Source organism: Oryctolagus cuniculus, chromosome 16, assembly GCF_051225735.1.
Source record: "Oryctolagus cuniculus isolate XC-2025 breed Fujian yellow rabbit chromosome 16, ASM5122573v1, whole genome shotgun sequence".
Lineage (NCBI taxonomy): Eukaryota > Metazoa > Chordata > Mammalia > Lagomorpha > Leporidae > Oryctolagus > Oryctolagus cuniculus.
The window spans coordinates 83,938,069-83,958,605 of NC_142882.1; the positions used below are offsets into that span (position 1 = coordinate 83,938,069).

General features: G+C 43.5%; 1 protein-coding gene across 18 annotated transcripts in view; it reads right to left on the reverse strand.

Moving 5' to 3' along the window:
• Positions 1-20,537, reverse strand: part of ADAM22 (ADAM metallopeptidase domain 22) — a 247,049-nt gene that overhangs the window by 196,833 nt on the left and 29,679 nt on the right. For all 18 annotated transcript variants that reach the window (XM_070059834.2, XM_070059833.2, XM_089315839.1 and 15 more), the window contains exon 3: positions 12,775-12,851. In XM_070059834.2, coding sequence (XP_069915935.1) covers positions 12,775-12,851 — 77 coding nt within the window. The remainder of the gene's footprint in view (positions 1-12,774; positions 12,852-20,537) is intronic.

Here is a 20,537-nt window from a genome sequence, read left to right on the forward strand (position 1 = left end):
CCACAGTGTCTTTCTCTGCAAACTTCCACAGCTGTACCCCAGGCACCTCCCTACAGCGCCTCCCAGCGACTACTGAAACAACTGCGACCAAACCGCGGGCCACCATGTGGGTGCCACTTCCTAACAGCAAACCAGACGTCTTCACTGCTGCCTTTGGATTCTTAGCCCCTGCTTCTCAGGTCCTTTCCTGGGGGGAAGTTCAGGCAAATGTATTTCCACACCAGTTCCCAGGAAGAGCCATGAACCACTAAAAAACTTTCATTCTTAGTAACCAGGATGTTAATCTTTCTTTGTTTCTTTACACTATATTTATTATTACCATTTATACATCATTATGGGTCAGAGCTGTTCTATTTAAGACAAAATAAGAGTCAACTAGATATAACACAGCCACACTCTCTGAGACTGGCTGTAATTAATGCTCATGGGACAAAGGCGTTTTGTACAATCTGTCCTACAGATCTCACAAGCTAAGGATATATGCCAACAGGGGAAGGCACCTGGAGCAGTGGTTAAGACACTCCTTGGGATGCCTACATTCCATATTAGGGTTCCTAGGTTCAACTCCCACCCAGCTTCTCCTCCTCTTACTCTTCTTCTTTGTTTGAAAGGCATGGTTATAGAAAAAGGAGACTCATCTTCCATATTCTGGTTCAACCCCCAAGAGCCCACAACGGCTGGGTCTGGGCCAGGCTGAAGCTAGGAGCCTAGAACTCCATCTGGGTCTCCTATGTGGCTGTCAAGGGCCCAACTACTTGAGTCATCTTCTCTGCCTTCTGAGGCTCATTAGCAGGGAGCTGGGACACAAGTGGAGTAGCCAGAAACTGAACGAGTAGCCATATGGGATGCCAGTGTGGCAGGTGGCAGCTTAATCCACTGCATCACAACACGGACCCCTCAGCTCCACTTCTGATTCCAGCTTCCTCTAATGCACACTCTGGGAGGCAGCTGGTGACAGTCCAGGTGGCTGAGTCCCTGCCACCACCATGGGAGACACAGATGGAGTTCTTGGCTCTTGGCTTCAGCCAGACCCAGCCCCAGCTGTTGTGGGCATTTAGGGAGCAAACCAACAAATGGAAGTTCTTTCTCTCTCTCTCTGCCTGTCAAATAAATCAAAATAAAAAATTTTTGAGAAGATATTCACAGTGTGGAGTAACACACACACATAGTAAGAAACATTATTTCAAAGATGAAGAGCAACAAACCAGCTCTCTGCAGATGGCATCACCCACAGTAAGCATGCACCTTATACCTTACTCTAACATAGTCTGTACTACAAAACAAACACAGCTATTACAAAACAGGTTTCCAATTACTGGAGTTGGATCTTTTATTTTGCAAAGATTTTGCTCACTCAGTATTTTAACAGCCATATCCCGAACATAATTATATTGGGTATGTGTAGGAGACCCAATTCACTATGCCTGGTCCAGTTCCCCATGGTTGAGAGGTGCTGTCACGGCCAGATAGTTCAGCAGCCTTCAGTAATTTAGCACCTGAAGGAAAATAACCATGGGCATCCATGATTGAAGCCTCAACATGTCTCCTAATCACTGCTAACGACTCAAAAGAATTTTGCAATTATGCAAAAACACAAACCCATATGTCAACTTTCACTGTTGACTGGGGGCTGGTGTTGTAGCACGGGGGTTAAGCCGCAGCCTACCATACCAGCATCCCATAAGGGCCACAGTTTAAGCCCTGACTGCTCCACTTCTAATCCAGCTGTCTGTCAATGTGCCTGAGAAAGCAGCAGAAGATGCCCCAAGTGCCTGAGCCCCTGCCACCCTGTGGGAAAGCCAGAAGAAGCTCCGTGGTCTTGGTTTCAGCCTGGCTGGGCCCCCACCATTGCAGCCATTCGGGGAGTGAATCAGTGGATGGAAGATCTCTCTGTCTTTTCTTCTCTCTGTAACTCTTTCAAATAAGTAAAGTCAATCTTTTTTAAGAATAAAAGTATTGATTGTTATCCAGTAAATTATATTTTCAACTCATCTAATAACTCTGTAATAAAAACACACAGCAATCATTTCAAGTATAAAAATAGTATGTAGTGGGGCAGTGTTGTGGTGTAGCACTGGCCTGCAGCACCAGCATCCCATATGGACACCAGTTCGAGTCCTACCTGCTCCACTTCCGAACCAGATCTGTGCTAATACACCTGAGAAAGCAGCAGAAGATGGCCCAACTCCTTGGCCCCTTCACCCACATGGGAGACCTGGAAGAAGCTCCTGGCTCCTGGCTTCAGATCGGCTCAGCTCCAGCTGTTGCAGCCATTTTGGGGAGTGAACCAGTAGATGGAAGACCTCTCTCTCTCTCTCTCTCTCTGTCTCTACTTCTCCCTGTAGCTCTGCCTTCAAATAATTAAATAAATCTTTAATGATTCCTACATTAGATTTTAAAAAACTATATAAATCCAAGCAATATAGATATACCTAACATAAAAAAGTATGTATATGTTATTTTCCTTAAAAAGTTAAATAACATATCATCTTGGTTATACTATTACATAATATTCTAATTATTTTATGTACAATTTAAATATGCTCATAAATTATTTAAATATGTAGCTTTCCCCTATTAATGGGAAAAAAGTAGGTACTTTCAAAGATATCTAGATGTTATTTTAAACAATCAAATAAAAACTAACGTGTCCACACAGAAGCTGTTCTTTTAGAAACAAAGGTGAAAGCAAACAGCTTACAGAGATGAGCTCTGCGAAGGCACACAGTGGCCTGACTCCACTATGCTCCGCTCTGATCTAGCCTCATGAAAGCACTGACCGGGGCCTCGCACAGTGTCCTCTCCACCCACGAGTCTGGCCCTCTGAGCCCTATGAAGGCCCATTGCCCCTGGGGTCCTCCAGGAGTCCTGCCAGACCCTCCTTCAGAAACAATTTCCCAAGACTCTGCCTTGGGTCACTCTTTGATTCTTTGCCAGACACAGCCAAGACCTTCCGGTGCCTTAGATTTCCCCTTTGCTCTGGGCTACGCAGCCAAAGGCCATCAGGCAAGCTACCAAGGCCACCCTGAACGAAGCCCAGGAGACTGCGGCCCCAGAGAGGAGGTCCAGTCATGGTTTGACTTTCAAAGTTAGAGCCAAGAAGAAAAGAAACACAGCTAAGACATAAGAAAGGTGAGGTCCACATAAATCAGAATCTTCCAAAAGTTCACTATATATTTCCAAGGCACAATTTTATTATGACTCAGTGAGCATGAGATCAGTCATGAAAAGCACAGAACTCTTTCAGGCCTTGCATAGACACACAGCTGGGAAGCTGAAGCCTTGGTAACTACTACCCGTGACATCACTCTTCCTGAAAAACAGAGTTTATAAAATAACAGCACCAAGGCCGGCGCCGCGGCTCACTAGGCTAATCCTCCGCCTTGTGGCGCTGGCACACCGGGTTCTAGACCCAGTCCGGGCACCGGATTCTGTCCCGGTTGCCCCTCTTCCAGGCCAGCTCTCTGCTGTGGCCAGGGAGTACAGTGGAGGATGGCCCAAGTGCTTGGGCCCTGCACCCCATGGGAGACCAGGAGAGGCACCTGGCTCCTGCCATCTGATCAGTGCGGTGCACTGGCGGCGGCGGCCATTGGGTGGTGAACCAACGGCAAAGGAAGACCTTTCTCTCCGTCTCTCTCTCTCACTGTCCACTCTGCCTGTCAAAAAATAAAAAAATAAATAAATAAATAAATAAAATAAAAAATAAAAAAAAATAACAGCACCATTTAAAATATTAGAAGTCCACTTTATAAAACAGCTTAGCATTTCACAAAGCAATTAAACATAAAACTACCATATAAACCTAGTATTCCATTTCCAGGTATCTACCAAAGAGAAATGAAAACATACACCCACGCAAAGACTGGCATGTGAATGTTCGCAGCAGCATAATTCACACAACCAAAGGGAAAAACATGAATGTCACCATCAGGTGCATGGAGACATGCGATGTGGTGTTTCCTCACAGTGAGATAACATTCAGTAATAAAAAGGAAAAGGAATGAGCTACTGGCATATGCTACATCACAGGTCAACTGCAAAAACATGCCAAATGAAAGAAGACAGACATGTGAACACATGGAAGGAATTCAAAAGGTTCATGGAAAACAGAATTGGAAAGTAAGTTTACTTTGGTATAAAAAAAACTATTGAAATCCATTCATAAAAAGAGTCTCCAAAAAGTTCATGGAAAATGTATGTTATGAAAAAGCTATGCATGGGTTTCAAAAAATTTTGCAACAAAATAAATTCTATTTTAATTGCATATTTCCACAAACTTGCTGAAATACCTTTACATTGTATGATTCTTTTTGTAGGAAATGTCCAGAAAAGACAAATTTATAAAGACAGAAAGTAGATTAGTGACAGCCTTGGGCTACAAAAGAAAGAGGCCTAGGTGTAAATGAGGATTACAGTCTTAATGGAGGAGCAAAGGTATTTAAAAATGATTCATGGTGATTGATTTACTCAGTAGAGTTAATAAAAATCATCAAATGGTATGCCTGAAACAGGTGAATTTTATGACATGTAAATACACATTGATAAAATAGTTTTTTTTATCAAAAGGGTTTCACTTAATGTAATAAGTACGTTCTTTAAAGTCTGCATGTTATATCTGAGGTTATATAGCTGATAAGATAATCACAAATCAAGATAATTTTGAGACAGAAGATACAATACAGAAGAAATTTTAGAAATTTGTTCTAAAAAGCACACAGATAAATACTGATAAAGCTGGAACTCTCCATGACATGCACGATACCTTGCAAAATTTTATAGAATTTCCCAAAATTAGCTAAAAACAAGTTGAAAACTTGAATTTATCAACAATCACCAAATACATTATTTATCAGGGAGCAGGTGTTTGACCTACTAGTTAAGACACTAGGTAAGACATCCACACCCCACGTGGGACTGTCTGTGCTCAGTGCCCAGCTCCCACTCCCAATTCCAGCTTCCCATTAATGCAGACTGTGGGAGGAAGCAAGTGATGGTATAAGTAACTGGGTCCCTGTCACCCATGAGGCATACCTCGACTGAGTTCCCAATTCCTGACTTTGACCTCTTCCCAGCCCAGGCCACAGTGCACATCTGGGGAGTGAACCAGAAAATGGGAGTGCTCTCTCTCTGCCTCCCAAATAAGGAATTTTTAAAAAATTATTTATCAAGTTCATCTCCTAACAAGATTCTAAGACTAAACAGGATAATAATGACTTTTGAACATTCAAATGTATGTGTGTTTTAAATATATATTTAAAATATATTTAAAAATATGCAATAAATATGTTAGTATATTTAATTTTGAGCAATACTACTTTGTGGTAATAACATTTTTCTTGGTTGCTTTGGTAATAGGAATAGTCCTACTACTCATGAATGCCTATTTTTAACTGTGAGAGTAAGTTTTTGTCATGCTACCAGTTAAACCAGTGTGTATATATATGTATATAAATTATAAATACATACATACAAATACATAATTTCTATTCTATGCAAGAAAATGTTCCACAGCATTTTCTGTTACCAAAAATTATTTTTTAAAAACTTATTTATTTGAAAGGCAGAGTTACAGAGAGAGAGAGAGAGAGAGAGAAGGACAGAGAGAGAGATATTTCATCAGCTGGTTCACTCTCCAAATGGCTGCAACAGCCAGGGATGGACCAGGCTGAAGGCAGGAGCCAAGTGCTTCTTCCAGGACTCCCATTTGGGTAGCAGGGGCCCAGGCACTCGTGCTAGCTTCTGGTGCTTTTCCCAGGCACAGCAGCAGGGAGCTAGATCAGAAATAGAGCAGCCAGGACACAAACCAGCAGCCTTATGGGATGCCAGTGCCACAGATGGTAGCTTAACCTGCTATACCACAACGCCAGCCCCCCAAAACTCATTTGTATAGCTTTTTAACTTGATATCCTCCTACCCAAAAGACTCATAGCAGTCTCATTTACAAATGTATGTGCAAAAATTCTAAACAATACAGTGTAACAGCAAGTCCACTTAAGTAATGCATAATGGGATACCTGGAGAAACTCAATTTTAAAATCTTGAACCATAAACTGCCTTAAAAGGCACTCAGTTGCAGCATTTCACAATGCAAACTAGAATTTGCAATCAGGCAGCCTTGGGCCCTGCACCCCATGGGAGACGAGGAGAAGCACCAGGCTCCTGCCTTCAGATCAGCGCAGTGCGCCGGCGGCAGCGCGCCAGCCGTGGCGGCCATTGGAGGGTGAACCAACAGGCAAAAGGAAGACCTTTCTCTCTGTCTCTCTCTCTCAGTATCCACTCTGCCTGTCAAAAAAAAAAAGACTGTCAAGCCACGGGAGTAAGATCGTCAGTCTGATCTCACTGCTCTGAGAGTAGGGGTTTCAATTTCTGCTTCTGAGGGTGGAGTGTCCAAAGCTCTTCACCCTGAGGCAAAGTGCAAGGTGCCTGGGACCAGGAAAGAAAGGCCTTGCCCTTTGTTCTGCTGACTGAGCAGGGCATCTGTCTCTGCTCTCTGAGAGGTGACACTGACCCTCCACAGGAAGGCCTGCGGATGGCTTTGGGTTCGTGGGTTCTTGGGTCATCACTCTGGCAGATGTTAGCAGCTTTTAGTGGTGACAGCAGGGAAGCTGTCACTGCGGGGGATACACCAGTGGCCGGCACACAGCGGCAAAATAAAAGGTCAGAGACCAAATCTCAGAAACAGGTAAGGGAAATACTTAGGGACAGAGGTCATTCAAGGGATAGAGGTCATTCAGAGCAGGATGGCCTCCTGGGGCTTGTGCCATAATAATTTAAATAGAAACAGAAAGTGTAATTCCACTTTATGGTCACAACTAGAGAAGTCAGCAACATAAGAGACAGGACAATGACATATCCAACATGACAAGTAGTTTATCCTCTGCGATCAAGAATAACTTTTAGAAATGAGAAACATTAATAAAATAAATCACAATAACAGGTCAAACAAAAAAATTCACAAGTTACTTTAATTGACTAGAAAGGCAAGCAATAAAATCTAATACTCATTGCTTTAAAAAAAATTGATCTGGGGGCCGATGTTGTGGCATAACAGATTAAGCTACCACCTGCAGTGCTGGCATCCCATATGGGCACCAGTTCAAGTCCTGGCTGCTTCTCTTCTGATCCAGCTCTCTGCTAATTCGCCAGGGAAAGCAGAGAAGATGGGCCAAGTCCTTGGGCCCCTGCACCCAAGTGGGAGACCTAGATGGAGATCCAAACTCTTGGCTTCAGCCTAGCCAGCCCCAGCTGTGGTGACCATTTGGGAAGTAAACCAGCAGATGGAAGACCTCTCCCTGTCTCTTCTCCTCTCTCTGTAACCCTGCCTTTCAAATAAATAAAATAAATATTAAAAAAAAAAAAGATGAAAAAGATATAGGATACTGCTTTAGCGGGATAAAGATTAGCTCTCACAAATCCGTATTTAATGTCTGATTAACAATGAATACCACACATACCTTACACATCACAGTCTGCACTCTGCACCAAGGACACTGTCACTCTCTACAACCACCTTATCTAACCTAGTCATTGTCTCAGACTAGAATGCAAGTTCCCTCTGAGGTGGGTTCTTGTTGCCTTTTTCTTCTGAGTCCTCACAGTCTAAAAGAGTTCCTTGCACTCACTAGGCATTTACAAATTCTATATACATGTTCAAGTGTGCACATGTCTGTATGTATTTACATATGTGTATACGTGCATGTATATATGTACACATATATGTACACATATGTTATGTGTACAAAATGAAGATAAGGCTCCCATGCTACTCAACACTGATTCGTCTTCTACATAATTTTTCATTTGAATAAATCTTCACCATAATGAAATTAGTGGAAGAGCAAGATATTCAGTCATTAATTTAATAATAGTGAGCAATGTACTATTAGTATCATAAAATATCATCACTTAATTATAATCTTATCACTAATTTTGATCTTCATTATCAACCACACTATATAAAGAGCATTGTTAAGAAAATCAGATTCTTCCAGAGATGTTTCTCATTCCCAGTTGATTCCATACCCTGCTTATTACCCACTGTGATTCTTACTTTGCCTGCAAGATCAAGGACCCCAGAGGAAATGAAACAAGAGATGACTGAATGGCAAGTGACTCTCCTAAGTGAGAGAAGTGAAGACTGACTTCACCCATCCAAGCGGAATTGTGTTCCTTATGTGACGCTGTCCCTGCTTCTTCCCATCCCTGGCCCGCCCTTACCCCTCTTGCGGCATCCACATCTGCAGGTATCTGTCACACCTGAGTGCCTCGCTGTCCTATGCCCCACTGTGACACAGGAGGTTCCTAGAGCAAGAGGAACCACACCTTGCTGTTACTGAAACAGGAAGAATGAGAATTTGCAAAAGACAGGCAGAATTTAGGAACTGGATCACCCAAGATCTGAGAGCCATGCAACAAAATCTCTCGTCTTCCCAATTATCTTTCATGGTTCGCATCGCTAAACAACCAACCACAGCCCCTTTGTCTCTTTGTATATGGGAGTGGGGGCAGCTGTCCAGTCACCTGTTCTGACAGGATAAGGAGTACCATTGAGAGGGAAATGTTCTCAGCATTCTTACCCAGCTTTGGGCAGTTTAATTATCCACTTCTGGAAGACCCGGAGAGAGATTCACAGCAAAGGCCATGGCCCGACTTGCTCAGATGACCCAGCTAAAAGTCTTTATGGAGCCTTTGTCTTCCAGAGGAATGTCTCACAATAAAGTGTAATACCCACTTCTGCCCTCGGCCAAGGTCCCAGGGAGCCTCCGCACTGGCGTGGCCAGGCCAGGCAGGCTGTGTGTCTGATTTTGTTAAAATCAGCTGCTCCAAAGAGTGACACTTCACAACTGTGACCCCAGGAGGGAAAAATTACTTCCTTTTCTTCATAATATGTCTTCATAAATTACTACCCTTTTCTTCATAATCTTGACAGAACAGGAACTGGCTGTGCTTTTCATTTTCAACTGTTCCACACTTTTTATCTGCCTGTTGTAGAAGCTGCTACCCAAAGGTTGAACTCTTGTATAATCTGGTTACAGAAAATTGTGCTTACTGAACATTCAGAAGGAATGTTACATAATGATACTTTCCCTTCCATTCCAGCTACACATGGACTTACTTAATTTTCCTCCAGTTAGAAAAATCCTACTTGTTCCACAACCCCAGAACTGTTTCATATGGAAAAAAGCTTTAAAAGAGCTATAACACAATATACAAACTGAAACCATGACATGGAAACATCCTACATACGAACAGGATCAAAATGCTGCATCACATCCTTGTGGCGTGTATAGTGTAAAGAAAACAGCGACCTTCTCCTTTAGGTTGCACACAGATCGCAGGCCAACAATGGACTCAGGGAACAATTCTCAGCCCAGGCAACCTCCATTCATGCTACTGTCTATCCCCTGGACTTGAAATAAGAAGAGAAACACCCACTAAGGGGTTCCTGCCACTATCTCACAGGATTCTGAGTTTCACGCTCTGAGCTGACACCGTCCCCTGTTTTCTGAGTCACTACAGTCCACCTCCTGGACTTTGGCCCCCACGCTGTGCAGACACAGCAGTGAAGGAAAGAAAATCTCTGCCCTAAGGAGCTCACATTCTACTGGGAAGAAGAAGACCAAAACCAAAATATCAAGTATTAGGTGACCACATGTCAACACTAGTAGTCGAGTTTTTTTGACCTGCAAAAACAGTAACAGAATATGAATCAACCTATAAAGTAAATGCTAATGAATATTATTTTTAAAATTAAGTAGAAGAGACTAAGTAGATGGAGGATGGCAGATTGAGGGCTGGCTGAGAGGGTTACAATATAAAATAGGACCAGGCGGACGTTTGACCTAGTGATTAAGACCCTGGTTTGGGACATCTATATCCCATACTGACGTATCAGGGTCTGAGTCCTGGCCCCTGCTTCCTGTTAATGCACACCCCAGAAGGCGGCAAGTGACCCCAAGCAGTGAAGTCCTGCCACCCACATGGGAGACCTGAATCAGGTTTTTGGCTCCCTGCTTTGGTCCGGCCCACCTCTTGGCCATCACAAGTACGTAGGGAAGGAACTAACAGATATGAAATTTCTCTCTCTCTCTCTTCTGCTATTTCTCAAATAAAATAAATTTTCAAAAATAATAAAATACAATAAAGCAGGTGATTAGCCTCTAAGGAGTAGAATTATGTGACAGGTTTTGTACTTTTCCATTATTTTTCCTTTGCCCCCCATTATTTTTCTAAAGAGTACACATTGCTTTAAAATGATTTTTTTAAAAGTGTTTATGCATTAACATTAAAGTTGCAGAAAAACTGAAATGAGCCATTTTAACATTTAAATTTAGAGTTTCATATCTAGTAGAAATATAAAATACAGATCATAAGATCATACTAACACAACCTTGCTCATGCCCTATTAAATTAGATTTTAAAATACGTGTGATTAAAAGAAGACAATTAATTATATGAGAGAATTTCAAAAAGTTCATGAGAAGTAGGACAAAGGTAGTTTATTCTGGTGTGAGAGTTTGAATCTTGGATTAACATGGTACAGCGAGCTAATAAGCTGCCACCGGTAACACCAGTATCCCATATCGGGGCACCAGTTGAAGTCTTGGCTGCTCCACCTTCCAGTCCAGCTGCCTGCTAACGTGCCTGGGAAAGCAGCAGAAGATGACCCGAGTCCTTCAGTCCCTGCCACCCAATGCGGGAGACGTGGACGGAGCTCTGAGACTAGCCCTAGCTGTTTTCAACATTAGAGGAGTGAACGGGCAGAAAGAAGATCTATCTCCTTCTGTTCCCCCCCCCAAATAAATAAATAAAAAGATTTTAAAATCTATACAAAGTTTTTTCCTAATATGTACTTCTCATGATCTTCTGAAAACCTCTCATATACATCTTAAGCCAATAATTTTTTAAAATATTTGTTTGAAAGGCAAAGTGACAGAGGGAAAGACAGAAAGTGCATGTGAAGAGAGAGATCGTCCATCAGCTGGGTTATTCCTCAAATGTCCACAACAGCCAGAACCAGGTCAAAGCCAGGAGCCAGGAACTCCAAGTGGGTGGCAAGGCCCCACATACGTGGTCCATCATCTGCTGGCTCCTGGTGTATTAGCAGAAAACTGGATCAGAAACGGAGACAAGACTTGATTCCAGGTACTTTGATAATGGGATGCAGGCGTCCCAAGTGGTGGCTTAACCCACTATGCCACCTCCTTAACTCATAACGCCCACCTCCTTAAGCCAATAATTTTAAAAATAAAAAACAAACTGTTCTTTAATGAGTATAGAAAAATACAATTTAGTTACATTTTTAAAATACGCATGATCAACCTAAAAACAGCTCCTACTCTTGTTATCATCCAAATAGCAAGTTTCCACCAAACATGCTTTTCAGTACTTAAATTAGTTGTGCACTACAAAATTTGGGAGAGAGGCATGTGGAGGAGAGAGTCATTTCTGAAGTACACCTATGAGACAGCATAATTAAAAACAAACCAATTCATTCATGGCTTAAACATTTATACAATAAAATGGGTATCATCAACTCTATAAATTAAAGTGCCACAAAAATTAGCATGGTAGTAAAATTTATTATTAAATTAATCCATTGTCATAGATTGAAATCTACAGGGAAGAAGTCATTTCTCCTAAATACTGACTGACCTCAGTAATCCAACAGCTCACATGTGCCTGTTTCCCTAAAGGAAATCGCAAACCCGTTCTATCCACTAGAACTTCCCGCAATAAAGCAAATATTCTGTCTGTCCAATAAGGGAGCCACCAGCCACACGAGGCTGTCAAGCACATGAAATGTGCCTAATGCAACTGAGAAACGGAACCTTTAATTTCATTCAAATTTATTAATGTAAATTTAAACAGTCATAAGAGGCGAGCAGCAACCTATCCACATAGCACAGTCTGGAGTTCTGCCTCTTATGTCCTCTTGAAAATGAACTGACAGTCTTCTAGCTGGCTGGTTCCCCAGGGCAGATGACTTAGGCTCAACCCTTGTTCTCAGTCCACCTCCGGGCAAGTATAGCATTTAATAAATCTGTTTAGCTGTCTGTTCACTTTTTACCTCATTCCTCGTCAGAAGAAGCAGCAGAGATCAGGGCCCTGCCAGGTCTGTGTTTCTCACTGGGCAGTGTTGGGCACCAGCTTTACCGGAAGCATCTACATAGCGGCTCAGGAACACAGTTATTAAATACTATACTTACCCAAAGGCAAAAGATTAAATCCAGTGATTTGCCAAAAGCCCCTTCCAGACCTAAAACTCGGGGTAGACAACTGACTATTTCCAAAATTACACCGTAAATACAGACAAATCCTAATAACCTAGATTTCACATCAATCCACTCCCAAATCAAAGCATCCAGCACGCACCAGGCATTAGTTAGCATCACCTCTCATGCAGGATTCTTAATCAAAAAGAGTAATTTTCTTTTGTCTTCTGTTCTCAGAAAAGATACTTCAATACCGAACGTATCATTTTCATAATTTATTATCATTCATAAGAAACTTAGGTCACATATATTCTTATACAAAATACTGGAGTTACTCTTGCCCTCCATTTAACATTCTTCAAAGTTGAATTTCAAACAAACGTCTATCTAATACTATCTGTCAACAACTTAACAGTCAAAAGATTTCACAGCTTTAAGTGCAACATTCAAGGGGTAGTGGAAGACGAGCACAATGCAGCAAGAACAAACTCGACAGTGAGGTGAGAAGGTGGATTCCGCAGGTCAATGAGAACGCGAGCGTGGCGTGCCCCACACTTACTGGTTCAGCCTGACATCGAGGACGAAGGAGGCTCCGAAGGCATCGACCTGGAAGCTCGCCTGGTCAACGTGAGTCAACTGCAAGGTCACAGAGAACACAGACAGCTGTCACTCAGCCGCAGCAATCTGGTGAGTGGGTATTTCTTGTGATTATTCCAAAAGCTTTACAGTACCACAAGTGAAAAACAATCTAGCACGAATAAATGAAAATAAAATCCACGCCTTCTTAGAAGACAAGCATTTACCAAACTCGAGTAAACCACCACCTGATGGTGTAGCAGTTAACGTTAAAGCCGCTGCCTGCAGTGCCGACATTCCATAAGGGCTGCTCCACTTCTGATCCAGCTCTCTGCCTCGGCCTGGGAAAGCAGTACAAGATGGCCCAAGTCCTGGGGCCCCTGCACCTGCATGGGAGACCCAGAAGAAGTTCTTGGGTCCTGGCTTTGGACTGGCCCAGCTATGGTCGTTGTGGCCATTTGGGGAATGAACCAGCAGATGGAAGATATCTCTCTCTCTCTGCCTCTCAAATAAATAAACAAATCTTTAAAAATAAAATACCACCTGATCATGGGGGACAAGTGCCCTCTTCTTCTGGTTTATTTCAGTGGTAAAACATTTCCTTTTGAAGAAGACTGTACCTCATTCCTCTTATTCTCTATTAACTGACTAGCTCCTTTAAACTATGCATGGCACATTTGAAAAGAAACATACATTCAATTCAAGAGTAACATAATATGATTAACCTGATATATTTACAGGGAAAGTATTTAAACTTCTCTGAAAACATTTTCTTCATATTTAAGATTATATTTTAAAATTTTTTCATGTCCAATTTACCAAACCTAGTTTCACGGACGTTTCCATGTCTTCCTGAAAGCAAAATTGAATCCTGCACATCTACTGCAAACATCATTCATCAGAATTCTATTAGTTAAGGCCGGCGCCGCGGCTCACTAGGCTAATCCTCCGCCTAGCGGCGCCGGCACACCGGGTTCTAGTCCCGGTCGGGGCGCCGGATTCTGTCCCGGTTGCCCCTCTTCCAGGCCAGCTCTCTGCTGTGGCCAGGGAGTGCAGTGGAGGATGGCCCAAGTGCTTGGGCCCTGCACCCCATGGGAGACCAGGAAAAGCACCTGGCTCCTGGCTCCTGCCATCGGATCAGCGCGGTGCGCTGGCCGCAGCGCGCCGGCCGCGGCGGCCATTGGAGGGTGAACCAACGGCAAAAGGAAGACCTTTCTCTCTGTCTCTCTCTCTCACTGTCCACTCTGCCTGTCAAAAAAATACATATATATACAAAAAAAAAAATTACTATTTCCTATGCCATCCTAGGAATGCCAGAGAGAATCACAATAGATTATATAAACAGTGTTACCAATAACACTAATATCAGCATATTATTAAATCATGCGTATTAAATGAAAAGAAGAAGCAAAACTGTCTATTCCATTTAACCCCTCCAAATACTGACAGATGTATCTGAAGAGTAGGGTTATGATATATTGGATTTTTGTTTGTTTTTATAGTATCCAAATTTCTAAAATAAACTTGGGGGACTTGGATAAAGAGCAAAGGCGGCACACTGTTTCAGAGAGAAAACCGTCTGAGCCCCCATGTACACGTGAGGCTCCCTGAGACCAGAGTGTCACGGAGAGGGACGCTGTCAGAGTCTGTGGGGCACGAGAAGCACTGTGGAAGCCCCCCTGGGACTTCACAGGCAGCAAACCATGGGAGGAGGTGGGAACTAACAAGAATGCAAGACAGCTTTGGGGGCAAAAGCCTCCTTATTGTTATAAAAAATTCGGGGTGGGAGGATGCCGCAGCACGGTTGCTAACACGTTCCATCCCTCAGAAGAGCCCAGAGATGAACAGCTCTGCTTTCTCTCGGCCCCAATAACCACACAACCTGAGCTCCCCACTCTTCCCGGCTCACACCAGGCTGCCACCGAATCTGGTTTCTTCTTCCTTGTTACGGTAGTTCTTGGAGGCAAACCTCACCCTTCATTTCCACCTCTGCACAGATCACCTAGGGCCTGACAGCGCTGAAGCCGACGTGTGAGCAAGATCCCACTGTCGGCTCCCGATTTCCTACTGCATCAGACATAACCCTCCTCTCGCTGGATTTCACCATCCTCCACGACCACCTCCCCCATCCCTGGCATAATGGTGCCTAAAACCCCCAAGCACCCACCCACACTTCATGGCTCAGTTCTCTCCTCTCCTCTTTAACTCAAAACCTACACTTAACCAACTTCTCCTGACGCTTTTATTCCCTCCTTCCATTGGGCGCTTCTCAACCAGATCTTCACAGAGCCTTCTCCCAGGAATGGCCCTGCCCTTCCTAAGACAAAGATCAGGTTCCTCTCTCTAGTGGTCTGCTAGGGTGACCATAACAAACCACACACACGCACACACATGCACACGCACGCACACAAACACGAGCAATGGGGATCTGCTTTTTCACAATTCTGGAAGCTGGAGGTCAGACATATCGGAGATTAGTTTCAATCTATGAATTTTAGCGGAAACAAAGCACTCCTCTTCCATGAAGTCCTCCCCCTCTCCCAGTCATCTGCTCTCCCCACTATAGATAGGTATTGGTAGGACCAGCATCAAGTACTGACAGACCCATCTAAGGGCCGTTTAGTCACCTGGATGCATAAATGAACAACTGAATATGTGACCTGCTGAGAAAAGTGAAATCTTCTTTTATTTAAGATCTATTTATTTGAGAGGTAGAGTTACAGAGAGAGAGAAGGAGAGTCAGAAAGGTCTTCCATCCACTGGTTCACTCCACAAATGGCTGCAATGGGTGGAGCTGAGCTGACCCAAAGCCAGGAGCCAGGAGCTGCATCCCCCGGGGATGCAGGAGCCCAAGCACCTGGGCCATCCTCTACTGCTTTCCCAGGCCACAGCAGAGACCTGGATCTGAAGTTGAACAGCTGGGACCCAAACAAGCGGCCGTGTGGGGTGCTGGTGCCACAGGTGAGGGCCAACTATGCCACAGCGACAGCCCCAGGAATGCAGTCTTTCACCACAGTTGCTCTTAACTGCCATGTCGCTGATGAACACTTATTGAGTTTCCTGGAATGCTCGGGCGTCAGGAACAGGCTGAGGAAAGCTGTCAGATAAGTGGACCCCTCGCTCTTCAGCCTTCTCAGGTACAGGTATGGCGACTGGAGCTCTCATCTCAGCCTCCTTCCAAGTACAAATATTAATGCTGCAAATCTGTGGTGCACACGGCAGACAGCACCATGCTACCTACCACTGTTGTAGCTTGGGTCAAGATAACATCACCATTCTTTTCTGGCAATGTATTTACTGATTGCATTAATTCTAATTCTTAGACTTCGCTTTACATCTGGTATTTTATTTAATTTATCTCAGTCATGTTCCAAGAAGAAAACCATATACTTAAATTCAATAGAAAAACTAATGACAGCATGCTGAACTGCTGTTCAGTAAAAAAAGGTTTGTGCTATTGATCTTAATAGGAACAGGAGTATGCTAAGATAGCTTTAACGTAACTCAGGCTTCCTTAGACTATGCACACAGACTGATTCATTCAACAGATATCCCTAGAAAGTCTACCAAGTGCTGAGGTTCTAAATTTGGGAGGAAAGGTGGTGAAGAGGACTGACCGTGAGCTTCTCTTAGGAGGAGGCAGAAAATGAACAGTGAACCAGCAAATAAACACACTACTCTCAGATTTAAAACAAAATACACCTGTCAAAAGTGACCAGGGCGAATGAGAGTCTAAGGTAGTCCTGGAAGGTCTCTCTGAGGAGGCGGCAACGTGGGGGCCACACTGATGATTAGAAGGGATCTATGATATGCAGAGTAATGGCCTGCATTTTGCCCACTCCCCATTCCCCAGAACCGTGCCAAGTTACTTTCTAAGGCAAGAAGGGCTTGGCAGGTGTAACTGCGAACCTTGAAATGGGAAAATGATTTGGACTACCTGAGTGGGCCCCATCTAATCACAAAGGCCCTCACAAGAAGGGGGCAGTGAGGTCAGAGGCACAGTCTGGAGACAGGAGGATGAAGCGGAGGTAAGGGAAGCAGCGTGAGGAAGAGGGCACGGCTCAGGGACCAGGGAGAGGAAGGAGGGCGTCTCCCCCGGGGCCGGCAGGAGCTCAGCGTGGCTGAGACAACACTGCAGCCTCGTGAGATCGATTTCAGGCTTCCGTCCTCCAGAGTGATAAAGCAATGAAACGTTGCTTTAAGCCACAAAGTTTCCGACAATATAAACATACCTCAAAAGGTTCTTGGAAAATAGAATTAAAAGATGTTTATTTCGATATAAAAATATTGAAATCCATGCATAGCTTTTCCATAATACATATTTACCACGAACTACGTTCTCAACAAATTAATTCACCTTAGAGTTGTCTTTTTAGATCAAAGGGAAACGCAACGTTTGAGATGAGAGAACTGATATTACATATGGATTTTCCTCTGGGGAGAGAAGGACTAACAGATCACCAAAGAAAAATAAATCTAATATTTATTAGCTTTAACATTTAAAAGTAGTTAATGGCGGCCGGTGCCGTGGCTCACTAGGCTAATCCTCTGCCTTGCGTCGCCGGCACACCGGGTTCTAGTCCCGGTCGGGGCGCCGGATTCTGTCCCGGTTGCTCCTCTTCCAGGCCAGCTCTCTGCTGTGGCCAGGGAGTGCAGTGGAGGATGGCCCAAGTGCTTGGGCCCTGCACCCCATGGGACACCAGGAGAAGCACCTGGCTCCTGCCTTCGGATCAGCGCAGTGCGCCGGCCGCAGCACACCGGCCATGGCAGCCATTGGAGGGTGAACCAAGGGCAAAGGAAGACCTTTCTCTCTGTCTCTCTCTCACTGTCCACTATGCCTGTCAAAAAAAAAAAAAAAAAAAAAAAAAAAAAGTAGTTATTGGCTCTCAAAGAGATTTGAAAAAACATAATTGGGAGAAATGTACTTTCCTATTACTACATAAGTATTATTTATGATTTTAAAAACACTAGACATGTCAGTATCATGGAATGACAGGGAGAGAATCCCTACAACTCACCGACTACAATATCTTTATTTCACAAAGAGAGAAACTGAGGCTACTGTGGGTAAAAAGGCTTTCTCAGGGCGCCGAGTTGGTGGCAAGGCAGGCGTCTCTCCTCTTGGTGGCTCTTTTTTGTCATACTTCAACTCTTTGCTTTCATGCTGCAGCTTGAAGGTGCCTGCGGGCTTCCTGCATTTTACTGAGTATTTATGACAACAGGAGCATTTCTAGAAGCATGCAAATATTCTCAAGAGCACTCTCAGAGGATTTGGAAAGAAAATCAAAACAGGAAAAACAATCTAAAGAATTCCATTTTCATCATAAAAGCCATGATTGATTACAGCCTTAGAAATCCAGAGTACAGTGTAAACTGTGCATGTGTGCGCAGGCACTGCGGGGCAGGGGTTAAGCTGCAGCTTGAAACGGTGTTATCCCGTATCTGATGCCGGAGCTCAACTCACGCCCTCACGCCTCTGCCTCCAAGCCAGCTTCCTGCTAGTGCACGCCCGTGGAAGCAGCGGACGGCAGCTCAGGTGCTAAGGTCCCTGCCAACCACACGCAGATCAGAAGGACTTTTGGGCTCCGGGCTTTGGTGTGGTCCATCCCTGGCTGTTGTGGACTTCTGGGAAGTGAGCAGCAGATGGAAGACATCGCCCTCCCTCCTCTCCCCTCCAACACCCTGTGCACTTTTCTCTTGCGCACTTGCTCTTGCTCTCTTTTTCTCCCCTGTCCTTTGTCTGACTTTCAAAAATTGAAAACAAAAAGCAATTTATAAAAAAAAATGCATGGAAATAAATTTCCAAGTATAGTAAAGGGACTATGTGTGTGTGTTTTAAGATATGAGAGTTTGAGGCTGATATTCATAGAAGTTGTGAAACAATAGATTCAGGGAGACAAGTACAAAAATATAAAATAACGATCCAGATGGCAAGAACTCTTAATAAATCAATATAATTTCATAAGGATCATTTTAATTTATAATTTCCAAAATGAATCACGGAATGTTAAGTTCACGCTCCCCAGCTTGAGACTGCTACTGTCCCTGGGCAGGAGCTGAGACTCAAATGTGAAGCTGACATAACCCTGTGTCTCTTAGGCATTTAGCTCTGAACAGTCTATCCTTTTCTTCTCACATCTTCTAGAGTCAATGAACCTACACCCCCCGGAGAGCAAATACAAAAGAGCTTTTCAAGACTGCCTTATTGATATCCAGTGTTTTTATAAGCAACGCTGACCCTAAAACATTCAGGGTGGAATCAGAACTCTGATATAAAAATAAGGACTAGGTAGCTTGGATTTTTAATGAAGTCCAGTCTGAATAATAAATCAATGAATATCAATGAAAAGGGGTGTTACCCGTCATGTGGTATTATACAACATGATAATTGTGGAAACACTGACATTATTTAAAGAAGTGACTTTTTGGTATTTTTTTTAAAAAGATGTGTAACAGAATCTTTAGCTGCTCTGTGTCCTAAATACAACTTTTGACTGCTTCAACTTAGTTTTAAAAAGTGCAAATGTAGGAGTGAGTGCTTGGCAAAGCAGATGAGATGCAGGCTGGGAGTCTCCCATCCCTGTCAGAACACTTGAGTTTAAGTTCCAGCTGAGCTCCAAGTCCAGCGTCCTGCTAATACTGAGCATAAGAGGCAGTGGTTACGGCTCAAGTACCTGGGTCCCTGCCATTCACATTGCAGACCTGGACTGAGGTCCTGCCTCCCAGCTCTGGCCTGGACCTGTCCCAGCCATTGTGGGCATTTGGGGAATGAATCAGTGGATGAGCAATCTCTGTGTCTGCCTCTATCTTCCCCATCTCTCTAATAACTTAAATAAATAGAGGTCCACAACCCATACCAGAGCAACCGAGTTAAAGTCCCAGCTCTGTTCCCAATTCCAGCTTCGCGTTAATGCTCACCCAGGAGGCAGCAGGTGATGGCTCACTTTGTTTGGTCCCTGATACCCACTTGACAGACTTAAATGGCATTCCTGGCTCCTGGCTTTGGCCTAGTCCAGCTCCAGCAGTTACAGGCATTTAGGGGAAGAACCAGAATACAGGAGCTCACTCTCTCTGTGTCTACACAAATGTAATTCTTAAATGTCTAATATCTTTAAAAAAAAAAAACCCCAAAATGTCAACAGCAAAGTATCATTTGTATGTATTATGATTCCTTTCTGTAGCACAAAATGCAATTAATTAACCACCTTGGCCTCACTGGGACTACTCCACTGCCTATGTGAACTCCGGCAAAAGAGACTGCTGCTATGTGTCTCTTACAATTAAGATCCCTCATTCCAGAGCTTGTTATGGCCACATCAGCAAGAGAGCTTCCCTGTGGCTAGCTAAGATATGAAACAGAATTGTATTATGATGGCATTTATTAATATAAGATTCTACCCAACAAGTCTATTCATACACAAATTAATACAACTACGACACATGTAAAAAAAATTAGTATTTTCTATCCATACCCAAATTTACTAAATTTTATGTTTAAGTCCAACCAAAATCAAAAAAGTTAAAAGTTTTCTTTAAAGGCAGGGAGGTCAGTAAGACACAGCCAAACAGGGGGAAAAGAATTTCAATCGGCAGTCATCCCAGGGAAGACCAGTGAGTTTCCAGAAACATCTCTACCAGCACTGGGCTCTACCAGCACTGTGGCACAACATCTCACACAAAGTAGGCTTCTCAACACAGTTTTTTTCTCCTTAAATAAGGAAGGACAAGTAGCAGAGGATTAGAATA